General features: G+C 41.5%; 1 protein-coding gene across 1 annotated transcript; it reads right to left on the minus strand.

Moving 5' to 3' along the window:
- Positions 1-40: 40 nt before the first annotated feature.
- On the minus strand, positions 41-11,796 carry spag1a (sperm associated antigen 1a). Its single transcript, XM_026155806.2, has 8 exons — positions 11,296-11,796; positions 10,098-10,197; positions 8,862-9,014; positions 8,517-8,674; positions 4,492-4,633; positions 3,597-3,723; positions 3,349-3,486; positions 41-2,214 (listed from the first exon to the last, which is right to left on the minus strand). The coding sequence occupies exons 1-8, from the start codon at positions 11,648-11,650 to the stop codon at positions 2,209-2,211; spliced, it is 1,179 nt and encodes a 392-aa protein (XP_026011591.1). The 5' UTR covers positions 11,651-11,796; the 3' UTR covers positions 41-2,208.
- Positions 11,797-14,266: the final 2,470 nt, after the last annotated feature.

Consider the following 14,266-nt stretch of genomic DNA (forward strand, 5'->3'; position numbering starts at 1 on the left):
TTTATTCGTGTTTCAATTTGAAAAAACACAGGCACATTAATGCATTCTTGTAGCAGTTTATTTACATTTGCATTCAGTCTATTTACATACAGTACATGCTTTTACATTCATGAATGAAGCTTTACATCAAGATTTTTTTTTTTTTTTTTAAGATAAGCCTTTTATTTTTACAACACAAAGGAAAACAAGACTGGAAAAAACTAACCTAATATTTTTATACTTGCAAAATAAACTGTGGCACAGTTTGCTACATTTTAAAGAAATACATAGCGGATGTGGGTGATTTCAAAAGCTTCTGCTCCTGTGGAGAGTTGACAGAGGTGATAAATTATGTTTGCAAAGCTTGGTAAGCATCTAATTTGTCCTTTTCAAACGTGTGTAAAAGTACATTTCAGCCTGCACACAAACGCAGGCTGAAATGTGGGAGAATGACAAGCCTGAGGGTGGAAGCTGAAAAATGACTTTCCATGGAAGCCTTTTCTGCCAAAGAAAATTTACGGTACATTAGTCAAAATTTTCGTTTAAGTCCTATTAACTCAATTAATTACTTGAAACTGGGGAGGGGAGGGGGGGATGAGATAACAGGTAAATAATTGAGATATATGAAGTTTTTTTTTTTGTTTTTATTCAGAGCTTCTCGCCCCCCCCCCCCAAATTGGTGGAAACAAGCTTTCAATTTGCAAGCATTGCTGCTTTCTCTTATAGGCTAGGCTCCCAACTCAAACGAGTTATTGATGTTTTTACTTAAATAAAGTACATTTGTATCACTGTAATAAATAATTTTCTTGTAATATGACAGTTTTTGATAAATATATCTGGGTGTTTAATCAGAGCCTTATCGGGGGTCTTGTTGCAGCAATAAGGGCACAGACATGCGGACATTAGCTTTAATTTAACTACTATATACCTACACAAAAACAAAACAGTCATTAATTACATTAATTACTGAGCTACAGTACAGTGCATTGTTCTGTAAACTGTAACACTAACCTAAGCAGGGCGATATTTAAACCCAGAGAGGTACGTGAACTAAAAGTCGCTTAAAAGGGACTTTTAGTTCATGTCCCACTCACTCAAAATTTTTATTCAACATTATTTGATTTGCAGTTAAGTGACCGTTATGTATCTTATTGGTCTTTTATCGTCTGTCTGAAACAAGTCTTTTTAGTTTCTGTTTCTTTAAGGCCCCCCCTCCCCCTCACTACAAGCCCAAATTCTGATTGGCTGCCCTTCGACTTGCTTCTAAACAGAACCCAGTGCTTGTTAGCTCCGCCTCCTTATTCAGACATAGCTAGAGCTGATTGACCATATAAGGAAGGGTATTCCGAGCTGACATCAGCTCAGCGCTAGTGTTAAACACAACACAATGATTACTTTATAAAAGATGATGTAATTTTTTGAAACAGTGGTAATATGAAATTCCAGCAGCATTTATCAGGCATGAAATAAAGAAAAGCATCATGGGTCCACTCTAAAGTGCTGACCTCAGACTTTTTTTTTAGCTAATCTAACCGGTGAAGCTGAAATTCACGTTAGTGCCTTTTAGGGCACTTCCCAACACTAATAGTGATGATAGTTTATGTGATGTTGTTGGCTTCTTATTTAAATTAATAGCAGCTCTTATCACACTACATGTAAACAATAACAAACGCTTTGGAATAAAATAGCTGAAGCTTTCATATCTTGCTGTGCAACACACAAACACACACTGCCTGCACTGCACTGATCCATTCCTTTCAAAGCAGATTAAAAAAAACGCAATCAAAATTAAACATTTAATCTTGGCGCATTTCATCCTAACTGTGGTAAAAATCTCAGTAAGGCACGCTTGATACGCACTCTCTTTCCCCTCTCTCAACACTCTTTAACAAGTAAGAGTGCTCTGGAGCCTGTTACATGAAACTGGACATTACATCATAACGTGAATGATTTATAGTGCGAGCGGGTCACAAGTACCTTGACATTAGCCTCCTTAAATAAAGCTTACCGTTATGTAAGCTTGTGTACTCAGGAGTTACGTGTGGTTCGCACACATTGCAGATGAAGCAGAGCTGAAAAGCTGGTCGTCCACGGTTCTCGTCCCAGGAGTTCAAAAATAGTCATTTGCATTTCTACGCTGCTTATTTGCTGTAGCCGATTGCTTTAAAAGTCCTGCAGCAGTATGGTAAGTGTCCACACCTGTCTCCACATGTGAACCAGCAGGAGACATCAAACCTGCAGGAAATCATCAAAGGTTAGCCTTTTCTATGAGGTTTTGTTTGTCTTAATAGTTTGTAACATACTTGAAGCCTTATCTGGAGATAATAAAGTGGTAAAGCCATGTTCCTAACTAATTGGAGACGTTACAAACACATATGGGATATGTCTGGATCCAGACCTGGAGGCTTGTCAACTACAGTGATTAAAGCATCCCATACTTGTTTACCAAGTATCAGCTGCCGTACCAGCAGAACAGTTTCTTTCTTCAGGTTTCAAAACCGTCAAATTAATCCTCCACACTCTTCTTCTTCTTTAGTTTGTTTCCTTCAGGGTTCACCACAGCAGATCACCTGCCTCCATCTCACCCTGTCTCTAGCATCCTCCTCTGTCCTACCAGCCCTCTGGACGTCCTGCTTCGCTACATCCTTGAACCTCCTTTGTGGTCTTTCTCTTTTCATCCTGCCTGAAAGCTCCATATTCAACATCTTTTATCCAATATATCCACTATCCCTCCTCTGGAGATGTCCAAAACATCTCAGCCTCACCATTCAAACTTTGTCTCCAACCCGCTCAGCCTGAGCTGTCCCTCTGATGCACTCTACTCTTTCTAATCCTGTTCATTGTGGTCACTCGCAATGAATAGCTTATCATCACCTCGAGCTCCACTTCCTGCCATTGCCACTGTCTCCAAATCATCTAAACCTCCCTTTTGCTGTTGCTCCTTGTCACGTTCCCTAACAGTCCGAGGGATGTGAGGAAAATAACGAAGCATGTCCAGATTGAAAAACTGAGACAAGTAGGCAAACGAATAAAGCAAAGGTTTTTATTAACAAGTAAAATGAAAGAGGCATATGTGCCGCTATCACCTTTAAAGGAAAAGAAGCATAAGAAAGCAAGTTAAAAAGGTTAAATCTCCCAAAACACCCTCCTCTGACACTCATCTCCACCCGCTCCACTCTGCCTGCAGCCTTGCTTTGGACAGTTCACCCCAGGTATTTAATCTCACCCACCTTCACTACCTCTCCTCCTTGCATAAAGGGACTGAACTTCCAGTATAGTTTTATAACCTTGTGTTGCATAATGACAACTACAATGAAAATTAAATCTAGTAATTGAGGGGCTTAAGGCGACATGATGAACTTGTTTTACCCTTGGTGTGTGCACGGTGTTGTCCATCAGGCTCTGTCTCAGCAAGCCCGTCACCACCTCGAGCTCCTGCTCCGCCTCCCGGACGTTTGGGTCCAGTCGGAGGACTTCCTGGAGGTCACTGCTAGCTGAAAGGTAGTCCTAGAGGATATTTATTCATACAGAGAAATCAGGAATGGGAGGGGGAAGAAAAATCCAACGCATTATCTTAAAATGACAAGGAAGAGGTTTATGAGGGGGCGTGCCGGCACCTGTAAACCTTTAAAAGCCAGGGCTCGTCTGTAGAAGGCTTTCTTGTTGTTCGGCTCCAGCTGCAGCGCCGAATCGCAGTCCTGCCGGGCCTCTTCGAACCGATTCAGTTTCAGGAGACAGATGGCTCTGGAGGAGAAGTAAAGGATTTGTCAGACGGTCTCTGTCAGTGATGATCAGTATGAGGATCAGGCTACGCATGGTTAGATTACTCCACACTGTTTCAAATACAAATGAAAAATCTTCAAAATATGCACTGTAGAAGAGTAGGGACAGATGCATTTTCCCCAACATTTCGCACAATATCTTGTTAATATAGAGATTTTTGCAGGATGTAATATTTACAGGGAATCCACATGTGTCCAGCAGTTTAGGCTTTCATGTTTGCAACACAATATTTCATCTGAAATTCCTTTCAAATATACCGATACACCTTCATGGGGCTTTATCCAGAGCAACAACTGGCAGTGCATCAGATTTGACATGCCAGGTGGTCATATGGTGCCCTCTACTGTTCCCCCTGTCTACCTGTAAATGGAGAATTAGCTCCCTACCGCGAGAGGCCATTTTTCTGTGCTGACAAAGTAAGATCAAAACATGCAATTTCATTGAAAACTTGTGACACTGACGAGCAACTGGGGGAATGTGAAGGTGAAGAACGACTCTCATTTAAGCCTTTGCTGCAAGAGTAGAGAAACTGGCATTATTTCAGCGGATTTTTACACAATATTTGAGCTGAAGCTTCTTACTTGATGTAGGCAGCTATTCTGTTATTTTTTGGGGGGTGGCGATCAAACTACCCACCTTTCAAACAGTGTTTCTTTTGTAAAGTAATTCAGGCGCTCTTGTTGCAAAGACCAGTCAATTCTAGCGTCTGTTTGGGTTGTTTTTTTATACCTGTTTGTGTGGAGCGCACATTCGTCAGGTTTTATGGCGAGACATTCACTGTACTTCTCCAGGGCCTCCTGGAAGTGGCCTTTCTTGACCAGACTGTTGCCTTCCTGTTTAAGCAAAGTGAAGTGGGCTTCTTTTCTTCTGGCTGTTGGCAGAAAAATGGTTTTTTTTCCAACTGAAAAAGATAACTTCATAAAGAGTTCATTTTCTTCAGTGCAAGTTATTGATTGGTTAGACAGATCTGGGGCAGACAGTACTGAATGGTTTGTCTTTCAACAAGCCTCTTCTACAATTTCTTCACACCGTTTCAGGCCTTAATAAATCCAGCCTGTCGGCAGCAGTCTCTGTGGACCAGCGGAGATGAGTCAACTCCTCCTTAGTTAGCGATCGGCTGTGCTGAAAAAGCCAATGCGGCTAATGAGTTGTGGAAAAGACACACGCAGCGGTACTTAAACATAAACACAGACTCACAGGTACACAAAAAGATAACATTAATCAAATGACACAGCTACTACTGCCAACTCTCGAAAAAACGAGCTCAGCAGGCATTAAAAGTAATATACACTCACTAGCCTCTGGATTAGGTACACCTGTTCAACTTCTCTTTAACAAAATTATCTAATCAGCCAATCACATGGCAGCAACTCGGTGCATTTAGGTATTTAGATGTGGTCAAGACGGCCTGCTGAAATTCAAATTAAGATTCGATACAGAAAACAAAGGTGATGTGAGTGATTTTCTGTCTGAGTATTTCTGAAACTGTTGGCCAGCTGGGATTTCCCCCCACAAACATCTCTAGAGTTTTTGGACAATGGTCAAAGAAAACAGAGAAAACATCTACTGAGCCAAAGTTCTCTGGAGAAAATGCCTGTTGATGTCAGAAGTCAGAGGAGAATGCTTCAGGCTGAAAGGAAGGGAACAGTAACTCAGATAACCACTTGTCTCAACCAAGTCATGCAGACGAGCATCTCTAAATGCACAACAAATGAGGAACCTGAAGCAGACGGGCCTCAGAAACAGAAGAGCACACCTCCTGTCAGCTAAAAACAGGAAACTGAAGCTACAGTTCATACTGGCTCACCTAAATTGGACGACAGACTGGAGAAATGCTGTCTGGTCTGATGAGTAATGATTATTGCTGCAACATTCACATGTCAGGGTCAGAATTTGGCAAAAATACATGAAAGCATTGAATCAATCCCACCTTATATCAACAGTTCAGGAGGTCCAACCCAGTAATAACAAAGTATAACTAATAAAGTGTTCAGACAGAGTTACTTTAGAAAGCATTCAGGCCCAAAGCACTATAAAACTACTGAATTAAAAAGCCTGAACCAGCTTTTGAAACTCTTTTTCATTTTTCTCTACCAAGAAAATTCTACTTTCATCCATTTACAATTGAACCAAAGCACAAAGTGAAAAGGCCTGCATGCTTTCTGAAGCAGCTCGGTGCTGAAAGCTTATTTTTTTCCTTTAGCTGAGACGTCCGTCGATACCACAAACCACTCAGTGCTCTGTTGCTGGGAAACTAAATTGATATGTGGAGCATGAGTATTTGAGATCAATCACCTCTGAAGCTGATACAAGCTGGGAGTCAAGCTGTAAGGAGATAATTTAACAGATACAATCTAATAACATTACCAATAACACAGTCAAAACAGACGCGCTGGCACCGGCGCTGAAGCGTAGTGGCAGGTTAGGAGGTTTCGGGGCTGTGGGAGAATAATAACACAAGCTTGTGCAATCTTTGATTACAGGGTTATTTTGATGCTAGCTTGCTGTAGAGGTTGTGTTTAATTCTTTTCAATCCAAGCATCAATAGATATGTAATTTCCTCTGGCGGATAACACAGCTGTGTTTGCAAATGCCGAGAGAGCAATAGCTTTAATCATCGCCACTAACGCTAGCTCAACTAATAAATGCAATGCTCATTTAACTTGTGTTGTTGCAATTAAAGGCATATTAACATATTAATGAACTCGAGGCTTCATTAAGTCTAATTGTTTTAACGGATAAAATTATAATTGTCAGAATTTTAATTCATTTTAACTCTTTTATTAAGGAGCACAGTTTGGTGTTGTTTTGTGTTGCGTGTTTGCGGTTTTATTTCCTGTTTTGGGGAAATCAACATGAAGACAGAAACAACACAAACGTGAGTTTATGAATGAATGAATTGAACATTTGAGACACTCAGATTGACTTGTTGTATTAGAGAATTGTAGATGTACACAAACAACTGCAGATTCTAAGATCATCAGTCCAATTTTACATAAGTACAAGTTATTCAGATGTGTCACAACTTTGCTAATGTCCGGAAGAAGACCCAAACTGTCACCCTCATATGAGAGGAAATTGATTTGAATGTTCAGGAACCAACAAGGCTCAAGCCATGAACTGGAAGCTACTGGGACACCAGCATCACTGTCCAGTGAAGTCAGTTTTACACCACACACTGAGATGGTGCCGATCACAAAAGAAGCCTCTGCTCCAAAATCGACACCTTCAAATTTGCAAACTCCTTCTGGAGAAAAGTTTAATGGTCAGATGAGACAAATATTAAACTATTTGGCCTCAATGGTAAGAAGTATGTTTGGAGGAGTAAAGGTGAGGCTTTCAAGCCTAAGAAGACTGCACTAGCTGTCAAGCATGGTGGTGGTAGCATCATGCTATGAGGCTGTTTTGCTGCCAATGGTATTGTTGGATGGAAAAATGAAGAAGGAGGACTACCTCCAAATTCTTCAACTTCACCACAACAGTTGGATGTTTGAAACCTGAACACATTTGCATGTTCCAACAGGACAATGATCCCGTTCCCATTATGAATGGATAAAGCAGGCTAACATTAAACTTCAACCCCGCTGAAACTTTGTGTAATACACGTCAAAGCTGGTTCTGAGCCAGAAAACCAACTAATTTAAATTAAGTTTTCTGCCATTACAATCACTCAAATATCTACCCAGAATTATTCCAGAAGCTTGCTGATGGCTACCAAAGACATCTTGTCAAGGTGCAACTTGCATGTAACCACATATTAATGGGGCTGTATGTATATATACTGCTGACCTTGTTTGGATCAGAGAAAATTCAAAATAAATTCAAACCAATCCAATCACCCAATCCTTATCTTTTAAAGACATTATGATGTGTGCAGTACAATCATTCCACCCTGGAAAAAGAAACGTTCAATGAACTCATTAAAACCTCAAAGTTACCACCACATTCTTGCTCATAATGAGCAGATGTGAACTTCTGGCCACAACTTTATTTTACCACAGTTTATAATAACTTAAGATGCTGTCTTACATTTCTTATTGTTGGCATGGCGTCATTCCTCCTCAGTATGATGGAACAAAATGCATTACTGTAGGAGGTAGTGATTAACAGTGCTGCGTATTTGCTGTGACAAATTTAAGCAGCACACATGTTGCTTTTAACACTTACAACTTCGATCACTTCCTGTCTCCTTCTGTTTCTGGCTTCATATTCATTCAGCTTTGTATGTGTTAGATCGTGTGTTTGGAGTTTTTCATTAGACAAGTACAAGTAAACAGATTTATCTGTTAGTGTTGTTGTGAGTTTTACAGCCTTATACTGCTCCAAAACTATTTACATATATTTGCATTTATGGCACATTTGGAGTCTCCTGGTTCTTGTGAGCAGTTCGAGCGCAGAGGAAACTTGACCTGGATTGTTCCATTACAGCAGCACTATAGTCTGTGTGGATCGTCTTTACTTTGCATTATTGATAGTACACCCAGACAAACACACACACACACACACAGAGTCTCTCAGCTGGAGCACCTTCACCACTACTCAGCATTTGCACGCTGATTCTGCTCACTGACTTCTGCTGCTGCTTTATTGTTCAATTATTTACTGTTTCTTTTAAAAATGCTACGTGAATGAAATCACCCAAAGAACTGTCTTTAGTCAAGAAAATCTGGATTTCTTTAAAAGGCTTCTTTGTTTGCATCAGATGTGCTCATCACATTTAACCACTTAAACCCACAGGAATGGTTGTTCCTCACCTTCCTCCTGGGCTGCTCTGGCGGCCCTGGCCTGGGCCTGCTCGATGCTGATTGGTTTCTCTCGGTGTTGCAACTGCACAGACAGGGGGACGACGGGAATCTCTGGAAGCTTCTGTCTCCACTCGGGCCCATCCTGCTCAATCAGCATCTTTGTGAGCCTGTCAGAGAACAAAGAGACTGAAACTAGTATCACAAAGTGTTTCGCATTAGCAAGACTCGCGCAGGGACCCAAAGGGAAACTGAAATGACTGAGACGACTTGGTGTTACGTAAAATCTGACTAAACATGCACCAGCACATGAAGCGGCTGAAGTTTCCCGTGTTTGGATTTTTGTGTTCAGCTGACCTGTGGATGCTGTCGTGAGCCGCTTGTATCCCTGTGTCTAACTGCAGGACGGTCTTATAATCCACGTAGGCCTTTCTGTAGCGCTCCAGTGACTCATAGGCCATGGCTCGACGCAACAGAGGCTTCAAGGAATAGGGCTGCAGCTCCAAAGCCCTAAGAGGATCAGAGAGAAGAGGCGGAGACCGAGGGATCTGAACATGTGAATGAATATTTGACCGACAGGCTGTCGCAGCCTTTAGAGCAAAGAAACAAAAAGCAGGAAGCTGCTGGATCCAAAACTGCATCACTGTGGATGATCTACATGCTGTGTTCCACAGTTACAGAGAAAACAGTTACAATCAGGGTGTGGAAAAGCAGCTTGTCATTCAGTTTTCATGTAAATAATATTGAATTTAAATAAAACACAGCCCACGTGTCCCCAACTGGGTAATGTCAGCTTTTGAGTTTTGCAGGTTCATGACTTCCTCTAGTTTTGAGAAATGATTTTGTTCTAGTTCAGTATTCTTCACGGTCTTCTGTTAATGGTTTATTTAATATGAGCTTTTTTATTTGTCCCTATAGTTCTTTGCTTGCTTGTAGATGACTTAAGGTTTATTGGTTCCCTTTTGTTAATCCCACTGTGTCCCTCCAGTCTTGTCTCTGTCTCTTGTCTTTCACTGTTAACTTCACATGTTCGAGCCTTTGTCGGTATCTTATTTCCTGCTTCGTTTTGGTGGTCTTTTGTCTTTTGTGCTTTGTATCTAATTCATATTCTCTTGTCTCATTATCCCTGATTTGTTCCTGCTGTGTCTCCCACTTTTGACTCTGTTAAAATAGTGAGTATAAGACAAAAAAGCACAAAAAGTCCCCCTTTAATAAGTTATTCATAAGTTTTCTTGGCTGATCTCTTTAGCCCAATCTCTATCTATGCGTTTCTCTCTTTATAAGCTGGTACTGGTAAGAGTAGATGTTCCAATCAGGCTGTAATTGTTGCCACTTTGGGAAAATTAAAGTGGCAACAATTGTTTGTGGCATTCAGAGCCTTTTCAAACCAGCTATCTCTCAAATAAAATCACACATAAACTTAGCACTCCACAAGATGGTTACGACCATGACACCAGAACGGTTCTGGTTCTGGCCATCTTTTAAATACAGTCTGTGATCTGACAGTGTTTTGGGGTGTGATGTCAGATCTGTGGATTCATCTCTCAAACCTGGAAGTTATAACCAGTAATAAAACCGACACTAGTCACGTACTTGTTGCAGTCCTGTATGCAGTCTGTGCTGTTTCCCTCCTTCAGGTAACAGGCTGCTCTGTTGGAGTAGAGAATACACAGGTCCTCTGGACTATCAATGCCTGCAAGGGGACAACCATAATCACATTTCTGAATGACCAGATTCATTTACGTCATCTTGTGATCTGAAAAGCAGGTGTAAGGCCATGCTACACATCCATATTACCAGCAGTTCTTTAGACTTTGTGGCCTAAAGTGCTCGAGAGAGAAGCGAAATCAAGAGAAGTGAAGCAGTTCAATTGCAAGTGTCCAGAAACGCTGAAGGGGTGAAAGGCAGACAGATAAAAGGCTGTGTTAAGAGATCCCTCGGTAGAGTCATTTTCTCCACTGTCCTTTCCACTCTAGTGCAGTTTCATAACCGCTGGGAGAGCATCAGTCTTATGTACAGCTTCCACAACCCACAGCGCATCATCATTATCATACACTGTTCTCACCAGCTTTCTGATTGAAGTCTATGATTAATCAAGTCTAAACGTTTGGAATCTGGCTACAGTGCAAGTGCAGAAAAAGCCTTCACACTTGCCAGCTACAAGAGTAAAAGTCAGCTGAGTGCTCTCTGTGCAGCGTGGCATTGAGCCTCACGTAAAAGCCCCATGCATCAGCACACGACTTCCATCGACAGCAACTTGTCTTGTGCCAACACTCCACTGCAATCACAAATCACCGGTGCAGAGACGCCTTGTGTCTCTGCTTCATGCTAAAAAGTGAAGTGACCTGAAGTCATCCTGCAGGCTGACTGGAAAAACAGTGGTATAATGCATTCAAAACTGACACGGGATACGTTGGATTGTGGAACCAGGTGACACTGAGTCAACTTGTTTGTGATACCCTTACCAGGGCTAAGTCACAGATGCTACGAGAGGGTGTCTCTCAGGCTCTGTGACACCCATCTGCTGTTTTTGGCGACTCTACACTGAGTCACAGAGGTGGAAAAGCTACTCCAAGGAATCCAAGGATGAAAATAAACAAGAAATAACTTTCTGGTAGCAAAATTACTGTTATTTTCTAAAACTATACATGGTTTAATCAATGAATCAAGAAATTAGCAGTTAGATAAAGCTCCTCTAACTATGCTATAGTATCGTGGCTATAATCAGATTTGTTTATCCCAGGATCACATGCTGTGTAAGAGAAAAGAAACCGCTCATGTCACCCCCCACCTGCTTCAGCACATCCCTCAATGGCCTGGGTGTACTTCTCCAAGGCGTCTCCAAACTGTCCGTGTTTGAAGAGATGGTTCCCTTCATTCTTGAGCCGGGCCAGGTGAGGAGGTAGGGCCCCGGCGGGAGCATCCAGGTAACTTGTGTCCACTGCAGGGCTGTCCTCCTTCTTCTCTTGCCCACCAGCAGGGCTGTTTTCTCTCTGAGTGCCATTGACCGCCCCCTTCTGTGGAGCCATGTGAGGCTTTCCCCCGCTGCTTCCACCCCCGCTTCGTGTCCCACTCCCTGCTGTGGCCTGATCCGCGCTCGCTGCCCCTCCTCCGCCGCCCGGAGGTTTCTCCTGCGCGTTCCCCATAGCTGCAATCCCTCTGCAGTGTGCTCAAACTCTGCCTCTACCTCTCTCAGAGCCGCAGCTACATCTGAGCCTGGATGGGGATTTCTGCTGGACACACCCCCGACATGAGGCGTCAGATGTGATGTCAGCGAGGGGGAGGGGGGAGTGCCACAGCGATGCAGTGCTGCAGTAGGACAGCTCTGAAGGGAGAGCCTCAGTTTAGACTTCAGAGCAGAGGAAACCTGGACCAGACACACACATGCGAGACACTTTGATGCTTTAATTCATCAAATTGTAAGAAAAAAACCCATTATAATTTCGATTATACATGATTTACGCTGTATTACTGGAGAAGAAGTAACTGACAGGCAACATTTTGACACAGTGGAAAGATATAAATGTTTAATTACTCTTAGGATAATTGGAGTGAGCTGCAAATCTGATCAACAGCAAACAAACAGAATATTAATCATGTAAAATTACATTTTGTTGATGGAAAACCCAGTCCAGTAATGAAAACAATCATTGAATCCAGTCCTGTTTGTCACCTAAAGGGTAGTTCAGCAAAGTAATTACTTTGTTGATGAGAACACGTTGTTCATAACTCTCTCAGCAGCATCTTAGCTGGAAGCAGCTCTCTGTCCAGCACCGGGAAATTAAATCAGGCTTATTTTCTATTGGTCAACATTTTGGCATGTAATTACATCAAATCACAGGTTCACACAAATGTTTTATTAGAATCTTTTAAAGATGGAAGTTTGAAATGAAATAGCTGCTAAACCCAAGTGCAAGTAATGATCCCAGTGAAGGCTTTGTTTGCTATTTGATTTGGTATCTCATCTTAATGAAACACATCATTTTAGTTTTTTGTTATTATCTATTATTTGTTGTGTCTTATTTGTGTAATATGCACCTTTTTGCACCTTTGAGTAGAGAGAGCGCAACAGTTTGAAATCTTTGTGGTAAGCCAAACTAAAAAGTTGCCATGCAGATATTAAGGGACTAAATGAACAAAAAAAACAGATTTAGATTTAAATCAACTTAAAAGCTAAACTTGGGGAAACAGTGTAATTTAAAGAAGTTAAAGCTATCATAGTGCTGCTTTAGATCAAAAATACACTCAATGGACACTTAAGTACACCTTGCTTGTACTGGGTTGTGTCATGTTTCGGCTGTGTGGCAGGCAGGAGAGGACCCAAACGCAAACTCACGGGGACAGAACTTGAACTCAAAAGCACAGCTTTAATTGCTGGAAAAATAGAACACAGGCAATACAAAACTAAACTGGGAAAGCTAATCATAAAGTATACCAGGAGACTCGGGGAGAATCACACACAGCATGAGGGAGACTACGACACTGACAAAGAGAAACACAGGGCTTAAATACACAGAGGGATAACGAGGGAATGAGACAGAAGGAGAGCACAGCTGGGAGTAATCAGGACTGACGAGACAAGGGAAGCAAAACTAGAAATACTCACATGAGACATGGACCTTCAAAGTAAAACAGGAAACACACTGACTGAATTCTAAACATGCAAACTTAACAGCAACTGGGGAGACAGAACATAGGAACCTGAAACATGGTACAAAACATCACAGTGGACATAACATGGAACACAGGGAAGCCATATGACAAAGCCAAAGAACTAAACCTATGATAACCATAACAGACCTATGGAAACAAGAAACAGTACAACAAAGGACTCAAAACATAAACCATAATATAAAAACACAAGATCTCTTCAAAATAAAATAGGAAACATAATGAGACGCAGACATGACAACCAGAACTTGACAACGTAAGACACAGACATGAAACACATGAAGAGCAGGGGAGACTTAACATGGGTTGGAAACACATGGGGGAACTAATAAGCAAATGAACATAGGAGACCTAATGAGCTTAAACATACTATAAACATCAAAATGAACTAAAACTCAAAACACTGGGTCATAAGACCCAGGATCGTGACAGGTTGGTCCCCCTTTTGCAATCAGTTACCTTAACTCTTTAATTCTTCTTCTATTGTGCAATTTTGGTGAGCCAGTATGTTTCCTGTTCTTTGTGGACAGGAAACTGAGGGACCCAATGCGGTCTTCTGTAGCTGTAGCCGGTCTCCTTCAGGGTTTTACGTTGTGCATTCAGATACGCTCTTCCGAATAAGTCGCTTGTAAGCAGTTGTCATTTGAGTTACTGTTGCTTTTTTCTTTCTTTTGTTTTTTTAATCGTCTCAAAACTCTGTCCAATCCTCTCTGGCGTCAATGATGCAATTTCACCTAGAGAACTGCCACTCACTGGATATTTTTTCTCTTTGGGAGATGGCTGTGGGAAAATCCTGGTAGATCAGCCTGTCTGGTACCAATAACCATCCTACAGTCAAAGTCAATAAAAAAAAAACCTTTGGGGGTGAGGGGAAGAAAACATCGCAGTCTCATTTAATCTTTATTACTATGAAAAAGGCCAAAAAAACAGTTTGCATTACACAAAATCAGGTTACTTCCCCCTGCTGCATTTTGTTATTCTGAAAGGCAGAGTCCATTTCAGGGGTCGAAAAGCTGCAAACATCTCATAGCAACAGACCAATTACACGTGACTACATGAATATAGAAAAGTCTACAAGAGCTGAAACACAA

Source organism: Astatotilapia calliptera, chromosome 22, assembly GCF_964374335.1.
Source record: "Astatotilapia calliptera chromosome 22, fAstCal68.1, whole genome shotgun sequence".
Classification (NCBI taxonomy): Eukaryota; Metazoa; Chordata; class Actinopteri; order Cichliformes; family Cichlidae; genus Astatotilapia; species Astatotilapia calliptera.